The sequence below is a fragment of the Ailuropoda melanoleuca genome, chromosome 11 (assembly GCF_002007445.2).
Source record: "Ailuropoda melanoleuca isolate Jingjing chromosome 11, ASM200744v2, whole genome shotgun sequence".
Classification (NCBI taxonomy): domain Eukaryota; kingdom Metazoa; phylum Chordata; class Mammalia; order Carnivora; family Ursidae; genus Ailuropoda; species Ailuropoda melanoleuca.
Genome location: NC_048228.1, coordinates 78,753,049 through 78,771,191, shown reverse-complemented (window position 1 = coordinate 78,771,191; position 18,143 = coordinate 78,753,049). Strand labels below are relative to the sequence as shown.

Sequence of the window (18,143 nt, the reverse complement as noted above, 5' to 3'; positions counted from 1 at the left end):
TCGCTAAGCCCCCAAATCACCTTCTTTACTCCCTTCCTTCCTCCCTTCCCCCAAGAGTAAAAAAAACAAACTGCTGCGCAGCACCAAAAGCCCTGCGCGCAGCCTGCCGCCGAGACCTGAAACCCCGTGGTCGAAGGAAAGCTGTGCGACCAGTGCCCGATTTGTGGCCCCTTCTGTGCCTTCGCTCCCCTTCGGAGCCCCGCACCGCCGTCCTCCCCCACCCTCCATACCAAAAGTGCACGGTCCACACCCAGCCTGCAAACTCTCCCAAGCCCCCGAGCCGCACAGCCTCCCCTAGGGGCTCACCATCGCAGCCCACGGACTAAGGCGCGGGCGAGCAGGCCTGTCGGCTGGGGAATCCGTTACCGGGACTCGCGATCCATTCGCGCCAACAACTTCTCCCGCGAAGTGGAAGGAGGTGGGGGCCGCGGCGCCCGGTGATGACGTCAGAAGGCGCGCAGCTTCACTTCGGCCCGGGCCGGAGGCGGGAGGTGCGACGTCGGCCCAGGTGACGCCCCGCAGGCTCGGGGGCCGCTGCCATCGCGAGGAGCCACGGGAGCGTGGCCCGCGCGCCAGTGTGCGCCAGGAGTTTTTGGTGGGGGCGCTCAAGTGAAGGTTCCGTTAATCTCCCAGGGCGGGGAAACCAGGCTCCAACGGGTAACACGTGTGGAGGGTGCACTGCCCTGCACGGGCTTTCAAGTGTGCTGACCACCACCCGCGGGGAAAATACACATTCCAGATGTATGTTTCAAATCTTACATTTATTTTTTTTTTCGCTTATTACGTTTAAATATCTATTGTTTAACAAGAGTCTCACCAAAGAGCACTTACCCTGATTTTTTTTTTAAATGTTTGACCCGCTGAATTGGATTTTTGCATGCTAAGTGAAGACCCACAGTTTGAAAACCAGACAATTTTATGTTGTGTAATTCCAGAGCAAAAAAGGCTTTGGTAAAATCATCTAGGCATTAGTCATCAACACCCACTCTATTTTATAAGTGAAACATATAAGGCCCAAACAAGCTGAGGGGTCCAGGCTAGGAATCTAGGCCTCTAAATTCCCAAACCTGCGCTAAATTACTCAGAGCTGTGGTGCCTGTGAAGCCAAGTCATAAACAAGGTGTTCACAAGAGAAAAACAATGATCCCAAAAGCTTTGGGGTAACCAACTTTCATATTAATAGATAAGCTACTGAATTGTGGAAAAGAATGGGACGTTTGCATATAATTTTAAGAGAAAACATGAGACCCTAAGTTTAGTGGGGAGTGCAGTATCTCCAGCTTTGGTCCTAGACTTTTAGTTGCTTACCCAGCCATCCTCCCCTTTTTAGGTCTTGTATTTTATCACACCAATATCTCTGCAATGAAAGGTAGCAAAATTCCTTCTGGAATACAACAGAGGCAAAGCATGGAGAGCTTGTGTTTATTAAATGCCCAGTGTAACATGTGTCAGGCATACAGCTATGGACTATCCTAGTTCAGCTTATCTAATACCCACAGTAACACTGGTTACTATTATTATTCCCAATTTATAAAGAAGTAAACTATTACTCATGAACAGGGCTTCATTGCATCGGACCTCCTGCAGCCAGTACGGTAGGGTTCCCAGATCCACCCATGCTGAGTGACCATAGGCAAGTTACTAAGCCTCAGTTTCCTCATCCTTAAAATAAGGATAATAGTACTTCATAGGGCTGTTATAGAACGTTATTCCTAGCACATAAAATAATAAATTTTTAAGTCCACTGTTATTACTATTCAAGGCTGGGTATTATCAAGGGAGATAGTTCTAAAAATGAACATAAGCACTCCATAATTTTGCTTAGGGAAATACATGATAAGGGAGGAGGGGAGTCATTAGAACATTTGAAAAATCAATAAAAACGATGAACCTACTCTCCAGAATAATGTACACGGCAGACACATCATATAAATTTTTGCTTATAATCTCATAGGATCTAAACCAATTTACAATGTTCATGGTGTTGTAAATAAGTAAATAAGATGTATATTCAAAGTTTTTCATATCTTATATATTATATTACTTTTAACTTCAGTATTTTTCTTTTAGCATTTGAAGTCTTCCTTGAATTTAGGTGAGACTTAGGTCAGAAGCCTGTAACTTCCAGAAAGATACTGAACTGAATTTGTTGGACTGTTTTCTTTAGGAGCATTTACTTGGAAATACTCTATCTCAGAAATGTACCCGATTGGGGCGCCTGGGTGGCACAGCGGTTGGGCGTCTGCCTTCGGCTCAGGGCGTGATCCCGGTGTTATGGGACCGAGCCCCACATCAGGCTCCTCTGCTACGAGCCTGCTTCTTCCTCTCCCACTCCCCCTGCTTGTGTTCCCTCTCTCACTGGCTGTCTCTATCTCTGTCGAATAAATAAATAAAATCTTTAAAAAAAAAAAAGAAAAGAAAAGAAATGTACCCGATTAAACATGGCTGTGTATGCTTTGATACTCCTCCCCTCATCTGAGGTAGCCTGTCTGATTTGACCGTTCCAGACGTAAACTTTAAGAGGACTGGCAGCTCCTACCTTGCTCTACTGGACCGCTGAGCGCCATGTAAAGCGAGAGAAGGGACCGGCTGAACCCAGGCTTACAGCCATCTCCACCAGGTACCAGGCTTGTCAGTGAAGCCATCTTAGACCCACCATACCAGCTGCTGGTGAAATGCTACTAGTCTAATAAATGACCCCGGTCGACACTTTAGCACAGAAAAATCACCTAATTGCCTAAATTCTCTGACAAAAGTATAAGCATAATAAAATGATTGTTCTTTTAAGATAGTAAGTTTTGAGGTAGTTTGTTGTGAAGTGATAAATAACCAGAACAGAACCCAGAGTGTAAAGAACCCAGAGTGTGGGGCGCCTGGGTGGCTCAGCCGTTAGGTGTCTGCCTTCCGCTCAGGTCATGATCCCAGGGTCCTAGGATTGAGCCCCACATTGGGCTCCCTGCTCGGCGGGAAGCCTGCTTCCATCTCACACTCCCCTTACTTGTGTTCCCTCTCTCGCTCTCTCTCTGTCAAATAAATAAATAAAATCTTAAAAAAAAAAAAAAAAGAACAAGAGTGTAACCAAAAATAAGCATGAACAGAATATTCATGCTTATTTTCTCCACTGTGGTGGTTTTTACTGATGCATCATTCAACAAATATTTATTGACATTTACTGTGTGTCAGCAGTTTTTTATGTGCTTGCTGGGAACCCATAGTAAATAAAACAGACAGTCCCAGCTTTCCTGAAGTTTATACCTTTGAGGAAAAGAGAAAAATAAATAAAAAAAATAAAGTCTGTACTTTCAGATACAGGTAAGGATACACAGAAAATAAAGCAGCCTAATGAGATAAAGTCTTGCTGGGGAGAAAGGTGTAGAAGTATTGTAAGCAAGTACCTGAGAAGGAGACATTAATCTGGGACATGGATTTGAGAAGGGGCCAGCAAGTATAAAGGCCCTGATATGATTGCGAGTTAAACATATCCAGGGAATAGCCAGAAAACCAGTTTCATGACTGGTGCAGAATTAACAAGTGGAAGTGACAGGAGATTAATTTGGGTGGAGGTGAGGGGAGAGATCCTCCAGAGTCTTAGGCCCTAGCAAGAAGTTTAATTTTTATTCTAAGTGTAATGGGAAGGCTTTGTAAGATTTTAAGCCCCGAGATTTCTATCATTATTTTTTAAATTATATTCAGTTAGTCAACATATAGTATCATTCTTACACTTGATATTTTTGACGAAAAAGAGGAAAAAAAAGACTACTATGTGTTTTATGGCAAAATATGATACCCGTTTGTTTTCCATGGCAGAGAAATCTAAAGAGTGCTAAAAACATTACCAGATGTGATTTGTTTTACTTGTCTATAGGGGAACAACTGTATCTTATTAAATTAGTTTCTCCACAATCACTGCATCTGGATTTTAACCCTTACTGGGCACTACTCTATTATAGTGTCTAGTTTAAATTTGTTCCAGGCGAAAGACCAGCCTATACGCATCTTCCATCTCTGTGGCATCTCTTTGACAATGAGAATAAAATGATAATAGGTCATAACTACTTCCACGTCTCAGCATTAATTGAAAGACTGCAATAATGTCTTTCCAGGATATTGAGGATACACAAAGAACATAACACACCAGGGCTGCTGATTTTTAGATCGTTTTTCAGAGAGACATAGCAAAGTCATTTATTGGTGATGTAAAACGTGAGCTAATGAGGAGTCTTGGCATTTTTTCTTTAAAGTATTTTCGTCAAGTTTTTCCTCACGCTCTCATTAGTTACTAGTCCAGCTCTTCTTTGCATAAATACTTCTCAAACCAGCTAATGAATAAGTAAGGCTATTAATTCATTGTAGAGTGACATTGGTAAGAGATGATACAGCAATTGGATAAGCACTGCAGTTTTCAGAATTAAGGGCATCTATTAAAAGCCTAAAATATTTTTAAGTACTTTTTAAAAAAATTTTTTTATTGATTTATTTGAGAGAGAGAGAGAGAGAGCACAAGTGGGGGAGAAGGAAGGAGGGAGAAGGAGAGGCAGACTGTCCATGCTGAGTAGGGAGTCTGATGCAGGGCTTGATCCCAGGATACCGAGATCATGACCTGAGCCAAAAACAGATGTCCAACCGACAGAGCCACCCAGGCACCCCTTAAATATTTTTAATAATGATTTGAGACCTAATACAAAGAAGACACATTTTTAAGGGATGTATTATATATTGGATCCGATTACGCGATGCTCACTGGCCTTGTTCATCCTTAAAAGGAAGGGTTTCAGGGAAAACTTTGTCAACAAAGCCAATTTTGTGAAAGTTGAGGATCTCTTTCCCTTTCCCACTTAGGGGTATATCACTGATGAAAGAATTATTTCCATTCAATGAAGAACCCTTACCACAAAAGTTAGAATATTGACATTAACATCTTTATTGGTATGTTTCTAAACATGTGAATAGATTATGTATATAACAATTGGCTCTTTTTCTGTAACATACACAAAGAATTAAATCATTGTCCTCCTGAAATGACTAAAAACTGTGTATTAGTTAGAAAGTACCTGTTTTAATTTTGGTCATCCTTTATAATCTAACCACTACCACATGTAAGTGGAAAACAATTGTTCAATGTCAATTCGCAGTGTTCATGCCACTGCCTTAGTTAACTTATGGGTGTGATAGAAATAGCTCTTCGCTTGGAGTCTCTTTAAAATCCTCTTCAGGAGCCCAATAATTACATTGTCTTTCACATAGATTTTTATAAGTCAACAGAAATCAATCGAATTTTCACTGTGCAACAACAAATGTGACTTTCTGCCCTCTGGATAAATATTAGCATGTCCTGCTCTGTCAAGGTTTATTGGAACATATTCCTTATAGAAAGCAGTCCATTAGGTAGCTTTTCCTTTTCTGTGTTTATGATGATTGCAGATTCAGCCCTGTGATGTTGACCGTGTAATCCATTTATGAGCATAATCATTAAGTCATAATCTGTCACCATGATAGTGCATACATTCTAATTTAGGAAATTTTGCACTATGTCATTTATCTTAATTCTTTGATGATATCCAATTAGCCTTCTTAATATGATTATGCTTTAGTAATCTAAATTATTATAAACTTACCTGATGATTTTTATAAACTGTAATAATAAAAAGTTTCTCCCAAGTATATCAGTATCTTCACTTAAGTTAGAAGAAACATTTACATTTAGAATACCAAATTTAACAAAAAGCATATAACTTTACTGTTGACATACACATTTGGTTATATATATACTATATCACAAGTTGTGGATTAATTTCCGAAAATATTCATTGGCAATTTTAAGAGTGTTTATAAACAGAGCAACAGGAATACCAACAACATTTTTTGGTGATAATAGATTTTATAATTAGGATAATCTTTCATTCTCCAAACCCTACAGCTAAAAGTAATTCCAGAATTTTTGTGTTTGTTGTTTTGTAGAAATAATGTGAAGCATAGCAAATAAAGGAAACTACCATCAGTTATTTGAAAATTGCTGCTATAGTAAAAATGACCACATACCTGTAAATTATAGACCTTCAAGACTCTTGAGAATCTAAGCTTCCGTAATATATACCCAGAACCCTCATTCATATTCCAACAATGTTTGCAATAAAAAATGTTTTTAACTTCCATGGAAATTTCACAGATCATCTTTCTTTTTTTATTTTTTATTTTTTAAATTTTTTTATTATATTATGTTAGTCACCATACAAAATCTTTCTTGACATACAATTTAAATAGTATTGAATACAATCACTGTTTATACAGAGTAGTGTATATGAGAAGTAACCAAAAAAATCTTGTAAATGAACACAAGTCAGAATAGAAAAGACACATGAAAAGGGAATTCCAATGAATGCACATCTTCCATAAAATATATAGCAAAAATCTTACTCAGGTAAAGTCTAATTCATTGCCACAAAAAAGATATAAGCAATACTTTTTAACACATCCCTTTAAACCGCTAGCTGTTATAGAAAGAGTTAATCTTGCTTTAAGGCAAATAAGGTCAAGTGCTTTGGACTCTACATTTTAAGATATGCCTGGTTTGCTGCCTTTATATAAATATTATCATTAGGTCTAGGATGGTGGTAAGCATTGTAATTGGTAAAGAAAATACAGCAAATCACTAATACCTGGGATTCCCTAAACATTTTTTAGAAAATATTTCTTTTAGTTCGAGTGAGATTTGCAAAACTTAATATTAAGATGTTGAAGATCACTACTATAAAAAAGAATCACTACTATAGTTGAATTTCATCACTTTTCCCTTCTTCCACCATGTGGCATTATCTAAATCTGATCATGACAGCACATCAGACAAACCACAATTGAGAAACATTCTACAAAATAACTGACCAGGATTCATCAACAGTGTCAAGGTCATGAAAGACAAGGGAAGATTGAGGAACTGTCACAGATTAGAAAGGACTAAAAATACCTATTAACTAAATGCACTGTCAGATCCTGGACAGAAAAAAGACATTAGAAGGAAAATGAGTAAAATTTGAATAAGGTCCATACTGAAGTAAATAGTAGCATACCATAGTATCCTGGTTTTGATCATTGTAAATGATTGCGTAAGTTAACATGAAGCAAAACGAAGCATATGTGTGAACTCTCTGTACTGTTTTTACAACTTTTCTATAACTTCTTTTAAGTTAAAAAAAAAAAAGATGACCCCAAGGTATATGGTTGAACAAACAGGATTGAAGGTAGAAAGCAAGAATTTGTTTGAGGGCATGTTAACTCTGACTTGTCCGTTAGACTTGAGATGAAAGAGTCATGAGCAAAAAAATCAGAAAATTTGTATTCATGTCTAAATAATATATAAGATGGCTGTGAAGCTTAATGAAATTGTAAGAAGGATCCTTTGTTCAAAAAAATTGAAGATATAATTAATAAATTACTAATAACCTGGAACTTATATTTCTATGATTTCAACAAAACATTTCTCTAGAAGTATTTCCTTTTTTTTTTTTTTAAGATTTATTTATTTACCCTAGGACCCAGCAACTGCACTACTGGGTATTTACCCCAAGGATACAAATGTAGTGATCTGGAGGGGCACCTGCACCCCCATGTTTATAGCAGGAATGTCCACAATAGTCAAACTATGGAAAGAGCCCAGATGAGCCCAGATGTCCATTGACAGATGAATGGATAAAGATGTGGTTTGTATGTGTATATATGTATATAATGGAATACTATCAGCCATCAAAAAAATGAAATCTTGCCATTTGCAACAATGTAGATGGAACTAGAGGGTATTATGCTAAGCAAAATAAGTCAACCAGAGAAAGACAATTATCATATGATTTCACTCATATGTGTAATTTAAGAAACAAAACAGAGGATCATAGGGGAAGAGAGGAAAAAAATAAAACAGGACAAAATCAGAGAGGGAGACAAATCATAAGAGACTCTTAATCATAGGAAACAAACTGAGGGTTGCTGGAGGGAAGGAGGTTGGGAAGATGGGGTAACTGGGTGATGGACATTAAGAAGGGCACTTGATGTAATGAGCACTGGGTATTATATAAGACTGATGAATCACTGACCTCTACCTCTGAAACCAATAATACATTATATGTTAATTAATTGAATTTAAATAAAAGAAGAAAAGAAAAGATTTATTTATTTATTTTGGAGATAGAGAGAGCATGCAGAGGGTAGGAGCACAGGGAGAGAGAGAGAGAGTCTCAAACAGACTGCCCACCAAGTGCAGAGCTGATGTGGGGCTCTATCTCATGACCCAGAGGTCAGGACCTCAGCCAAAATCAGGAGTGGGACACTCAACTGACTAAGCCACCCAGATGCCCCTCTCTAGAAGTATTTGTTGATGGAATAGTTCCTTCACTTGGTTTCAAGGACATCCGTAGTAACCCAGTTTTCTTCCTTCTTCGACGGCCACCCCTAGGACTGTTATGTTATGTTCATTGCTCCTGATTTTCTTGTCTTCTTAATACTTGGTTGTCCTAGAGCCCATTTCTCTACTTACTGCCTGGTGACTTCGTCCAATCTCATAGCTTTATATACTATTTGAATACTGACACTTCCAAATTTCTATCAACTACTGATTTTCCCTGTAACCTCCGAGTTGTGTATTCATTTTCCAACTTCACATCTCCACTTGGCTGTCTGATACGTATATGAAAGTTAGTATGTCCAAAACTAAATTCCTCACCCTCCCTCACAAACCTGCATCTCAACTGATAGCACCTCCATCCTTCTATTTGCTCAGGCCAAAAATTTCAAGTAATCTTCGACTTTCTCTTGCTCTCTCTCTTTCTCTTTCTCTTCCCCCACAAGTCCCCCCACCACTGCACACACATTCAAAGCCATTAGCAAATTCTGTTGTCTCTACCTTCAAAATCCAACCAGAACCCAACAAATCTCATTACCTCTACCACTACCATGCATATCTAAGCTACCATCATGTCTCCCCGGGTTATCTTCTCTTGACTGATCGCCCTGATTCTGCTTTTGTTCCACCTACAGGACAGTCTGTACACAGCATCCAGAGTGATTCTTTTCAAATGTGGTTAGATCATGCACTCTCAGCTGAAAACTTTGCAGTGCTCCTCTTCTTGGTAAGATTTTAAAACAAATTCCTCCCCATTCCACTGCACCATCTGGTCCCATTACCTCTGTAATTACTTCCTCCTACTCTCAATCATTTCACTCCAGCCACAGCTCTTCATTATTTCGGGAAGGTACCAGACATGATTCTGTTTCAAGGACTTTTCACTCACTACTCATTATGTACCTAGAGCGCTCTACCCCCTGATAGCTGTATGGATCATCCCTCACCACTACGAAGTCTCTACTCACAGTCAAAGATGACTAAGCACCAGCACCACGAGTGAGAGTCAGGTCAGCAGAAACAACATAAAGCAGATTTAAATTTGAGGAAATTAGCAATTCAAAATAGAGAACAGCTGTGTATGGAGTAATTACCGACATAATCACAACAAGTAACATTGTATGTGTTAGATTTTGGTGTAGGAGACAGAAATCATTCTGGATATTTCTTTCAGAAAAGGGTTTTGTTGTTTTAACAGGAAATTAATTTGGTACTTATATGTTGGAGGGACAGGAGCTGAAGAAATGAAGCCAGACACCATAACTCGACTTTTGGCTTTAAGGTCACACTTGGAAACTGCTGGCGCTGCTGTTTCTATCACTGCCAACGCCACAGCCTCCCACACTTACGAACTTGGAGCCAGTCCAGGGAACACGGACCTGGCTCCGACAAACACCGGTGGTGCTGAAGGTGGTGCATCAGCTTCGACCACCTCTGTCCCCCTTCAACACTTTACGTGAAAATGATCCCCAACCCAGAATTCTAAACCCAACCAAGCCACCAAACAAATGTGTGGTGGAAAAGACCTGTAATTCCCCCTCCCTCCAAAACATATTCCCTATGTAAGATTTTTCAGGAAATTGCTGGAAAATGTTTACCCAAAAGCGAGAGAACATAACCATAGTATACTACAATACTCAGCTATGAATAATCTTTATGTAAAGATAATATAAACTCTAAATATCAATTTAACCAAAAAGGTAAATTATTTTTACCAACATGAAATGATAATATAGGAAACCTAAATCTTTATCTACCATAATAACTAATCAACAAATAGTCTAAAATTAATGACTTGAGACACACCTGGGTGGCTCAGTCGATTAAGCATCTGCCTTCAGCTTAGGTCATGATCCCAGGGTCCTGGGATCCAGTCCCGCATTGGGCTGCTTGCTCAGCAGGGAGCCTGCTTCTCCTTCTGCCTGCTGCTCTCCTTGCTTGTGCTCTCTCTCTCTCTCTCAATCTGGCAAATAAATAAAATCTATAAAAAAATAAAAAAATAAAATATATGAATTGAAAGATAGCAGTACCTGAATATTATGTAAAGTATAAATGTGGAGATGTACAAATTCTAGAAGAACAACTAAAAAGTTGAAAGATGGGAAGGGCACTTAGGGGGAATAAACACCTTAAAAATTAATTTTAAAAAGACCAGACATGGAAAACAAAACTAAAGTCCTAAAAAGAAAATATAAGAGAATATCTTTATAATTTTAGTGTGGGGACTGCGTTCCTAGCCCAGAAACCCTAAAGGAAATGAATAATAAATTTGCACAAAAATGAAAAACTTTTTCACTTGTAAGTACGTTAAAATCGTATTAAATTATGTTCTGAAATTGACGGTATTTTTGGTTGTACAACCCTGACATACTGAAAACCATTGAATTGTATACTTTTAGTGGATTAATTTTATGGTATGGGAATGTATCTCAATGAAACTGTTTTAAAAGAGTTAAAAGAGGGGGCACCTGGGTGGCACAGCGGTTAAGCGTCTGCCTTCGGCTCAGGGCGTGATCCCGGCATTATGGGATCGAGCCCCACATCAGGCTCCTCCGCTATGAGCCTGCTTCTTCCTCTCCCACTCCCCCTGCTTGTGTTCCCTCTCTCACTGGCTGTCTCTATCTCTGTCAAATAAATAAATAAAATCTTTAAAAAAAAAAGAGTTAAAAGAGGAAAGAAAAAAAGAGTTAAAAGACAAAATGTAGAAAGAAAACATTTGTGATGTATATATCAGACAAGAGATTTAATGCTTTATATATAATGAACTCCTCCTAATTCATTAGAAAAAGGCAAAAAATAGGAAAATTTAAAAAGGAGATGAAAATGCAACCCACAGGAGAGGAAGTACAAAGGACCAATAAGAATATGATAAGATTAGTAATCAGAAAAACCCAAATGAATATAAGAATGAAATGTCTTCTTTACCCTATGGACAAAAAAGAGAAGTACTGGTAACAATATTGAGGAGAGTAGGGGAAACTGGCTCTCATGCACTAATGTAGGAACTCACAAGTATCAACTGACTTTCCAAAGGGCAGTAAGGTAATATCCAGAAACATAAAAAATGTACATACCCCTTGGCTCAACAATTCCAGTTTTAGCAATTTCTTGTATCTCTCATATATGCAAAATTATTAATTCCAGGTTGGTAATTGCTGAATTGTTTGTAATAGAAAAAAAATGGAAAAACTTAAGTGTTTGGCAGTAGGTAAAGCGTTAAGTAAATAATATACAGTGCACTGATGCTATGGAATATTACACATCTACTCTGAAAGATTGATCTAGATATATGTGTACTGACAGTGAAAGATCTTCACAATAAATTAGTAAGAGGATAAAGCATGTTGTGGAACACTGTGTGTGGTATGTGATCATGTTTACATTTTTTAAAAGTATGAAAAATGTGTGTGGCATGTGAGGGTAGTATGTGTGTAAGGATACACTCTAAATGTTAACTGGGGGGACCTCAACATTTNCTCTAAATGTTCCATAGTCTCTTATTTTTACTCTTTTAAAACCACCTCTTAATAATATCCAAAATATATAAAGAACTTATATTACTCATCACCAAAAACCCCAAATAATCCAATTAAAATGGACAGAAGACATGGAAGGCATTTTCCAAAGAAGGCATATAGATGGCCAACAGACATATGAAAAGACGTTCAACAACACTCATCATCAGAGAAATGTAATTAAAAACCACAGTGAGATATCACTTCACACCTGTCAGAATAACTAAAATCAGAGGTGCCTGGGTGGCTCAGTCGTTAAGTGTCTGCCTTCGGCTCAGGGCGTGATCCCGGAGTCCTGGAATCGAGCCCCACATCAGGCTCCTCTGCTGGGAGCCTGCTTCTTCCTCTCCCACTCCCCCTGCTTGTGTTCCCTCTCTTGCTGTCTCTCTCTCTCTCTGTCAAATAAATAAATAAATAATCTTTTTTTAAAAAGTGATTAAATCAAAACACAAAAAACAGCAAGTGTTCATGAGGATGTGGAGAAAAGGGAAAACTCATGCACTGTTGGTGGGAATGCACACTGATGCAGTCACTGTGGAAAACAGCATGAAGTTTCCTCAAAAAGTTAAAAACAGAATTGCTACATGATCCAGTAATTCCACTACTGGGTGTTTACCCAAAGAATACAAAAACACTAATTCAAAAAAATACATGTACCCCTATGTGTATTGCAGCGTTATAGCCAAGTGTCCTTGGAATATGGAAGCAGCCCAAGTGTCCTCCGATAGATGAATGAATAAAGAAAGTGTGAGATATATATCTATATCTGTATCTATACATCCACACACACACACACACACACAACAGAATATTGCTCAGTCATAAAAAAAGAATTGCTTAAAAAATTAAAATTTTTTTAAAAAGAATGAAATCTTGCCATTTGCAGCGACATGAATGAATCTAGAAGGCATAATGCTAAGTGAAATAAGTCAGTCAGAGAAGGACAAATACCATATGATTTCACTCATATGTGGAATTTAAGAAGCAAAATGAATGAACAAAAGAAAAAGAGACAAATTAAAAAACAGACTCTTAAATATAGAGAACAAACTGGTGGTTACCAGGGGGGAAGTGGGTGGGAGAATGGGTGAAATAGGTGAAGAGGTTTAAAAGGACAATTGTCATAACGAGCACTCAGTAATGTATAGAATTTTGTTTTTGTTTTGTTTTGTTTGTAAATTTTATTTTTAAGTTATCTCTAAACCCAATGTGGGACTCAAAACTCACAACCCTGAGATCAAGAGTCACATGCTGTACCAACTGAACCAACCAGGTGCCCCTAGAATTGTTGAATCATTATATTGTACACCTGAAACTAATACAACACTGTGATAATTGTACTTGAATTTTTAAAGTAAATAAAGACATTTTTTAAAAACCACCTCTTAATTTGTTTCTAGTATTTTTAAAATATGAATTCTATAAAGAAACAGAAGTCAGGTATCTATTTAGATCTACTAATCAGTAGATAAGTAAGTAGGCTCCATGCCCAAAGTGGAGCCCAAGTGGGGCCTGAACTCATGACCCTGAGATCAAGACTTGAGCTGAGATCAAAAGTCGGGTGCTTAGCCAACTGAGACACCCAGGCACCCCTACCATCTTCTTTTCAAAGTCTACTGTGTTCTCGATTTCACCCAGTTGCCCAAGTCAGAGATCTGGGTCATCATTGATTCTTTCCTCTTTAAACTCAATCTCAACATTCAATTGGTCATTGAGGCCAGGTGATAATTTCTTCCAACTAGGTCCTGAACTTTTCTCTTTCTATTTACAATCTACTACTTTTGTTCAAACCACATCATTTTTCACTCAGACTAACGGAAAAGCCACTTAACCACGCTCCCCACCTCCAATAGTACCCACTCCCTGCACTCATTGCCAGAGTGATTCTCCTAAAATGCATATCTAATCACATCACTGTCTTGTGGCAGAGAACACCAGCTAAACACTAACCTGTATGCTCCCCTTCGCATAGCATTAACTATAGAGTATAGAGTGACTGCCCAGGCAGAGGTTCATGTTGCAGCCCACCTGGCATCTAGGGGTAGCCTCATGACTAATGTTCTCCAGTGGCATATAATTAGAAATTATGTACATCACATCCAGACCAAAGCTTTTCAGAAGATTTCCACTTCTACCTGCTGAGTGCAGGGGGTAAGACTGCTGTGAGGCCTTCGAGGGTAGCAGAACTACAGCCATAAGCACCCTGGGTCTCTGACTCACCGTGAAGATGAGCCATCTGAAAACTAGGAAATCCTTCTTCAGAAAATGTGTGACAAATGACCTTATATTTGGGCCTCGACTTCGTATTTTGAAGTCTGTTTGTACAGGATTACCCTAACTTATGTACTTGCTTAAAATATTTTCAAAGGTTGCCTAACCGTTTCAAGATACAGCCTAAGTTCCAGTAGCATGGTTCATGAAGTCCTTTATGATCTGGTTTCAGCAAATCTCTGCAAATCATTTCTTGTCATTACCCACTAACTCTTAAGACTTGGGTGTCCTGAACCACTTGTCAATATTTTTCATCTCTGGGACTACCAATATGCTACTCCATCTGCACGGGATAGCCTCCCTCCCTCTTTCTCCCTTTCTTCTGGCTAACATCTCATCATTCTTCATTTTTTTAGGACTTAGAGTTTTCAGGCACCTCTACTCCATCTTCCACCTACACACATACGTGCGTGCACACGTGCACACATCCCACTGGATTTATATCCCTCCTATGTTTTTCTATAAAATTTGTGAATATCGTAACATATTCAATTTATTTGTTTATTTATCTGTTTCTATTTTTTAATTGAGGTATAGTTGACACAGAGTAGTTAGAGTAGTTTCAGGTATACAACAGAGCGATTCAACAAATTTATACATTCTGCTCTGCTCACCACAAGCATAGCTACCATCTGTCACCACACAACACTATTACACTGACTATATTCTCTATGCTGTACTTTTATTCCCATGACTTATTCATTCCATAATTGAAAGCCAGTATCTCCTACTTCCCTTCACTCATTTTCCCTAGACCCCACCCTCCTACTCTCTGGCAACCTTCGGTTTGTTCTCTGTATTTATGGGACTATTTCTGTTTTTTGTTTGTTTATTCATTTGTTTTGTCTTTTAGATTCCACATATAAGTGAAGTCATGTGATATTTGTGTTTCTCTGTCTGACCTCTTTCACTTAGCATAATACCCTCTAGGTCCGTTCCTGTTGTCACAAATGGCAAGATCTCATCCTTTGTCATACCTGAGTAATATTCCATTGCATATTTTGTGTGTGTGTGTATACACATACATATATATCTCACATCTTTATATATATATACATGTATACATATGTATGTACATATATATATACACACATATATACACACACACACATATATATATCACATCTTTAGCCACTCACCTATTGGTGGATACCTGGGTTGTATTCATATCTTGGCTATTGTAAATAATGTTGCAATAAACGCAGAGGAACATATATCTTTTCAAATTAGCATTTCTGTTTTCTTTGGGTAAATATCCAGTAGTGAAATTACTGGATCATATGGTATTTATACTTTTAATTTTTTGAGGAATCTTCATACTGTTTTCCACAGTGGCTGCACCACTGTACATTCCCACCAACAGTGCAGGAGGGTTCCCTTTTCTTCATTTTTTCACCAGCATCTTCAATTTTAAACCCCAACCTCCAACAAAGTGCTTGACCCATAGGAGATACTCAATAAAGATTTGTGAAATGAATAAATGAATGATGAATTCTGGCCTCTACTATATGGTCTCGAAATCGTTGTCTGTAAAATAAAATGCTGAACTAGATGATTTCTAAGGACCCTTCCTGCTGTAAACTGTCATCTGTACGAAGTGTTACGAAGAGATGCTTTGGATACAGAATTCCTAGAGTGCATATGTCTGTCCCACTCACTTGGTACCTGGTAGATACTTTTTTTTCTTAGACATTTTATGGTTTTTATTATGTTTCTTCTTGGCTCAGCTGTAAACTCTTTTTGGAGGCAGGAACATAGCTATTCTCTCCTAGGACTTAATATGGGCCCTTTTATAGGTAAAATATTCAATAAATATTTGATCATTTTTCAGGAAAAATGAAGCCCCTATTCTGATTCATTAAATCATGATTAATGTTTCATAAACTCATGACCTATTTTCATAAATATTTGAGAATTCTTCAAGCTTCAGTATTAAGTCATTATCATAAAGGTTTCTTCATATTTTTCCTCATTCATTCTTTCAAAAACAATGTTTTTATTGTGGTGAAATATACATACATGAAAGTTACCACTGAGCCATTTTTAGGTGTAGACTTCAGTGGCATTAAGTACATTCACATTGTTGTGCAACCAACAACATCCATCCCCAGACCTCTTCCATCTTCCCGAACTGAAACTCCGTATCCATTAAATGATAACTTCTCATTCACCCCATTCCCCAGCCCCTGGCAACCACCATTCTATTTTCTGTGTCTGTATGAATTTGACTATTCCAGGTACCTCAAAGAAGTATAATCATGTAATACGTGCCTTTTATGTCTGGATTATTTCATACTGTCTTCAAAGTTTCTCCAAATGTTATAACAAATGTTATAGCATTTATCAGGATTTAATTCCTTTTTAAGGCTGAGTAATATTGTACTGTGTATATATACCACATTTTGTTTATCCATTTATCTGTTGATGACCTTTTCATTGTTTGTACCTTTTGGCTATTATGAATAATGCTACCATGAACATGGATGGATGTACAAATATCTGTTGGAGTCCCTGCTTTCAATTCTTTGGAGTATACACCCAGAAGTGGAATTGCTGGATCATATGGTAATTCTATTTTTTAATTTTTTGAGGAATTGCCATACTATCTTCCACAGTATTTGCACCATTTTACATTCTGTCCAACAATACACAAAGGCTCCAATTTCTCTACGTATTCTCCAATAACTGTTATTTTCTAGTGTCTTTCTTTTTTTCACAGTAGCCATCCTAATGGGTGTGAAGTTATGTTTTTTATCTAAATGTGTTCTGATTTGACCAGTTTAATGAACTTGCCCTGACAATGATCCAATTCCTTTGTTTTCTCACATGAAATCTGAAATAGTTTAATGAAAAATCATTAGCCACTACAAACAAATATTCAGAATACATTTCAAAACTTAGCCTTTCTCAAGGCTACTGGGTAACTCAGTTGGTTAAGCCTCCAACTCTTGGTCTCAGCTCAGGTCTTAATCTCAGGATTATGAGTTCAAGTCCTGCATTGGGCTCCACACTAGGTGTGGAGCATACTTCAGAAAAAAATTTAGCCTTGAAGCACTTAGCTGGCTCAGTCGGTTGAGTGTTTGACTCCTGATTTCAGCTCAGCTCATGATCTCAGGGTCCTGGGATACAGCCCTGAGTTGGGCTCCACGCTCAGCAGGGAGTCTGCTTAAGGATTCTCAATCCCCCTCTCCCTCTACCCCTCCTCCCACTTGCTATCTCTCTCTAAAGAAAATAAATAAATCTTAGGAGAAGAAGAATGAAGAGGAAGAGAGGGAGGAATAAGAAGGAGAAGGAGAAGGGAGGAGGAGGAGAAGCCTGGGTGACTCAGTTGGTTAAGCATCTGACTCTTGGTTTCGGCTTAGGTCATGTTCTCATGGTCATGAGATTGACCCCTATATCTGGCTCCACACTCAGGGGAATCTGCTTGAGATTCTCTCTCCCTCCCTCCTGCCTCTCCCCTTTTCACTCTCTTTCTCTCTCTTTTTCTCAAATAAATAAATAAAATATTTTTTTAAAAAAGAAAAAACAATCTTTGTCAGTAACATTTTTTTAATTAATGGACTTTTTCTTGAGAAATTATAGTTACAGGTATGCCTGGGTGGCTCAGTCTGTTAAGCATCTGCCTTCAGCTTGGGTCATGATCCTGGGGTCCTAGTATCAAGTCCCCCATCTGGCTCCTTGCTCAGCAGGGAGTCTGCTTCTCCCTCTGCCTGCTGCTCCCCCTGCTTGTGCTCTCTTTCTCTCTGTCAAATAAATAAATAAAATCTTAAAAAAAAAAAAGAAATTATGGTTACAGGCTTCCCATATACCTCTTTACTCCTTCTCCTCAGCCCCAGCTTCCCCTATTTTTAACATCTTGGATCAGTATGGTACATTTGTTACAATTGATAAGCCAATATTATTAACTAAAGCTCATAGTGTACATTAGGGTTCACTCTTTGTGTTGTACATTCTAAGGGTTTTGATAAATG

The 18,143-nt window shown here is 38.3% G+C and overlaps 1 protein-coding gene across 2 annotated transcripts in view; it reads right to left on the bottom strand.

The window, feature by feature from the left end:
• The window catches only part of RFC1 (replication factor C subunit 1), an 86,843-nt gene extending 86,228 nt beyond the window's left edge, over positions 1-615 (bottom strand). For both annotated transcript variants that reach the window (XM_011232243.3, XM_034671935.1), the window contains exon 1: positions 307-615. In XM_011232243.3, the coding sequence (XP_011230545.3) occupies positions 307-309 (3 nt within the window). In that variant the 5' untranslated portion in view covers positions 310-615. The remainder of the gene's footprint in view (positions 1-306) is intronic.
• Positions 616-18,143: the final 17,528 nt, after the last annotated feature.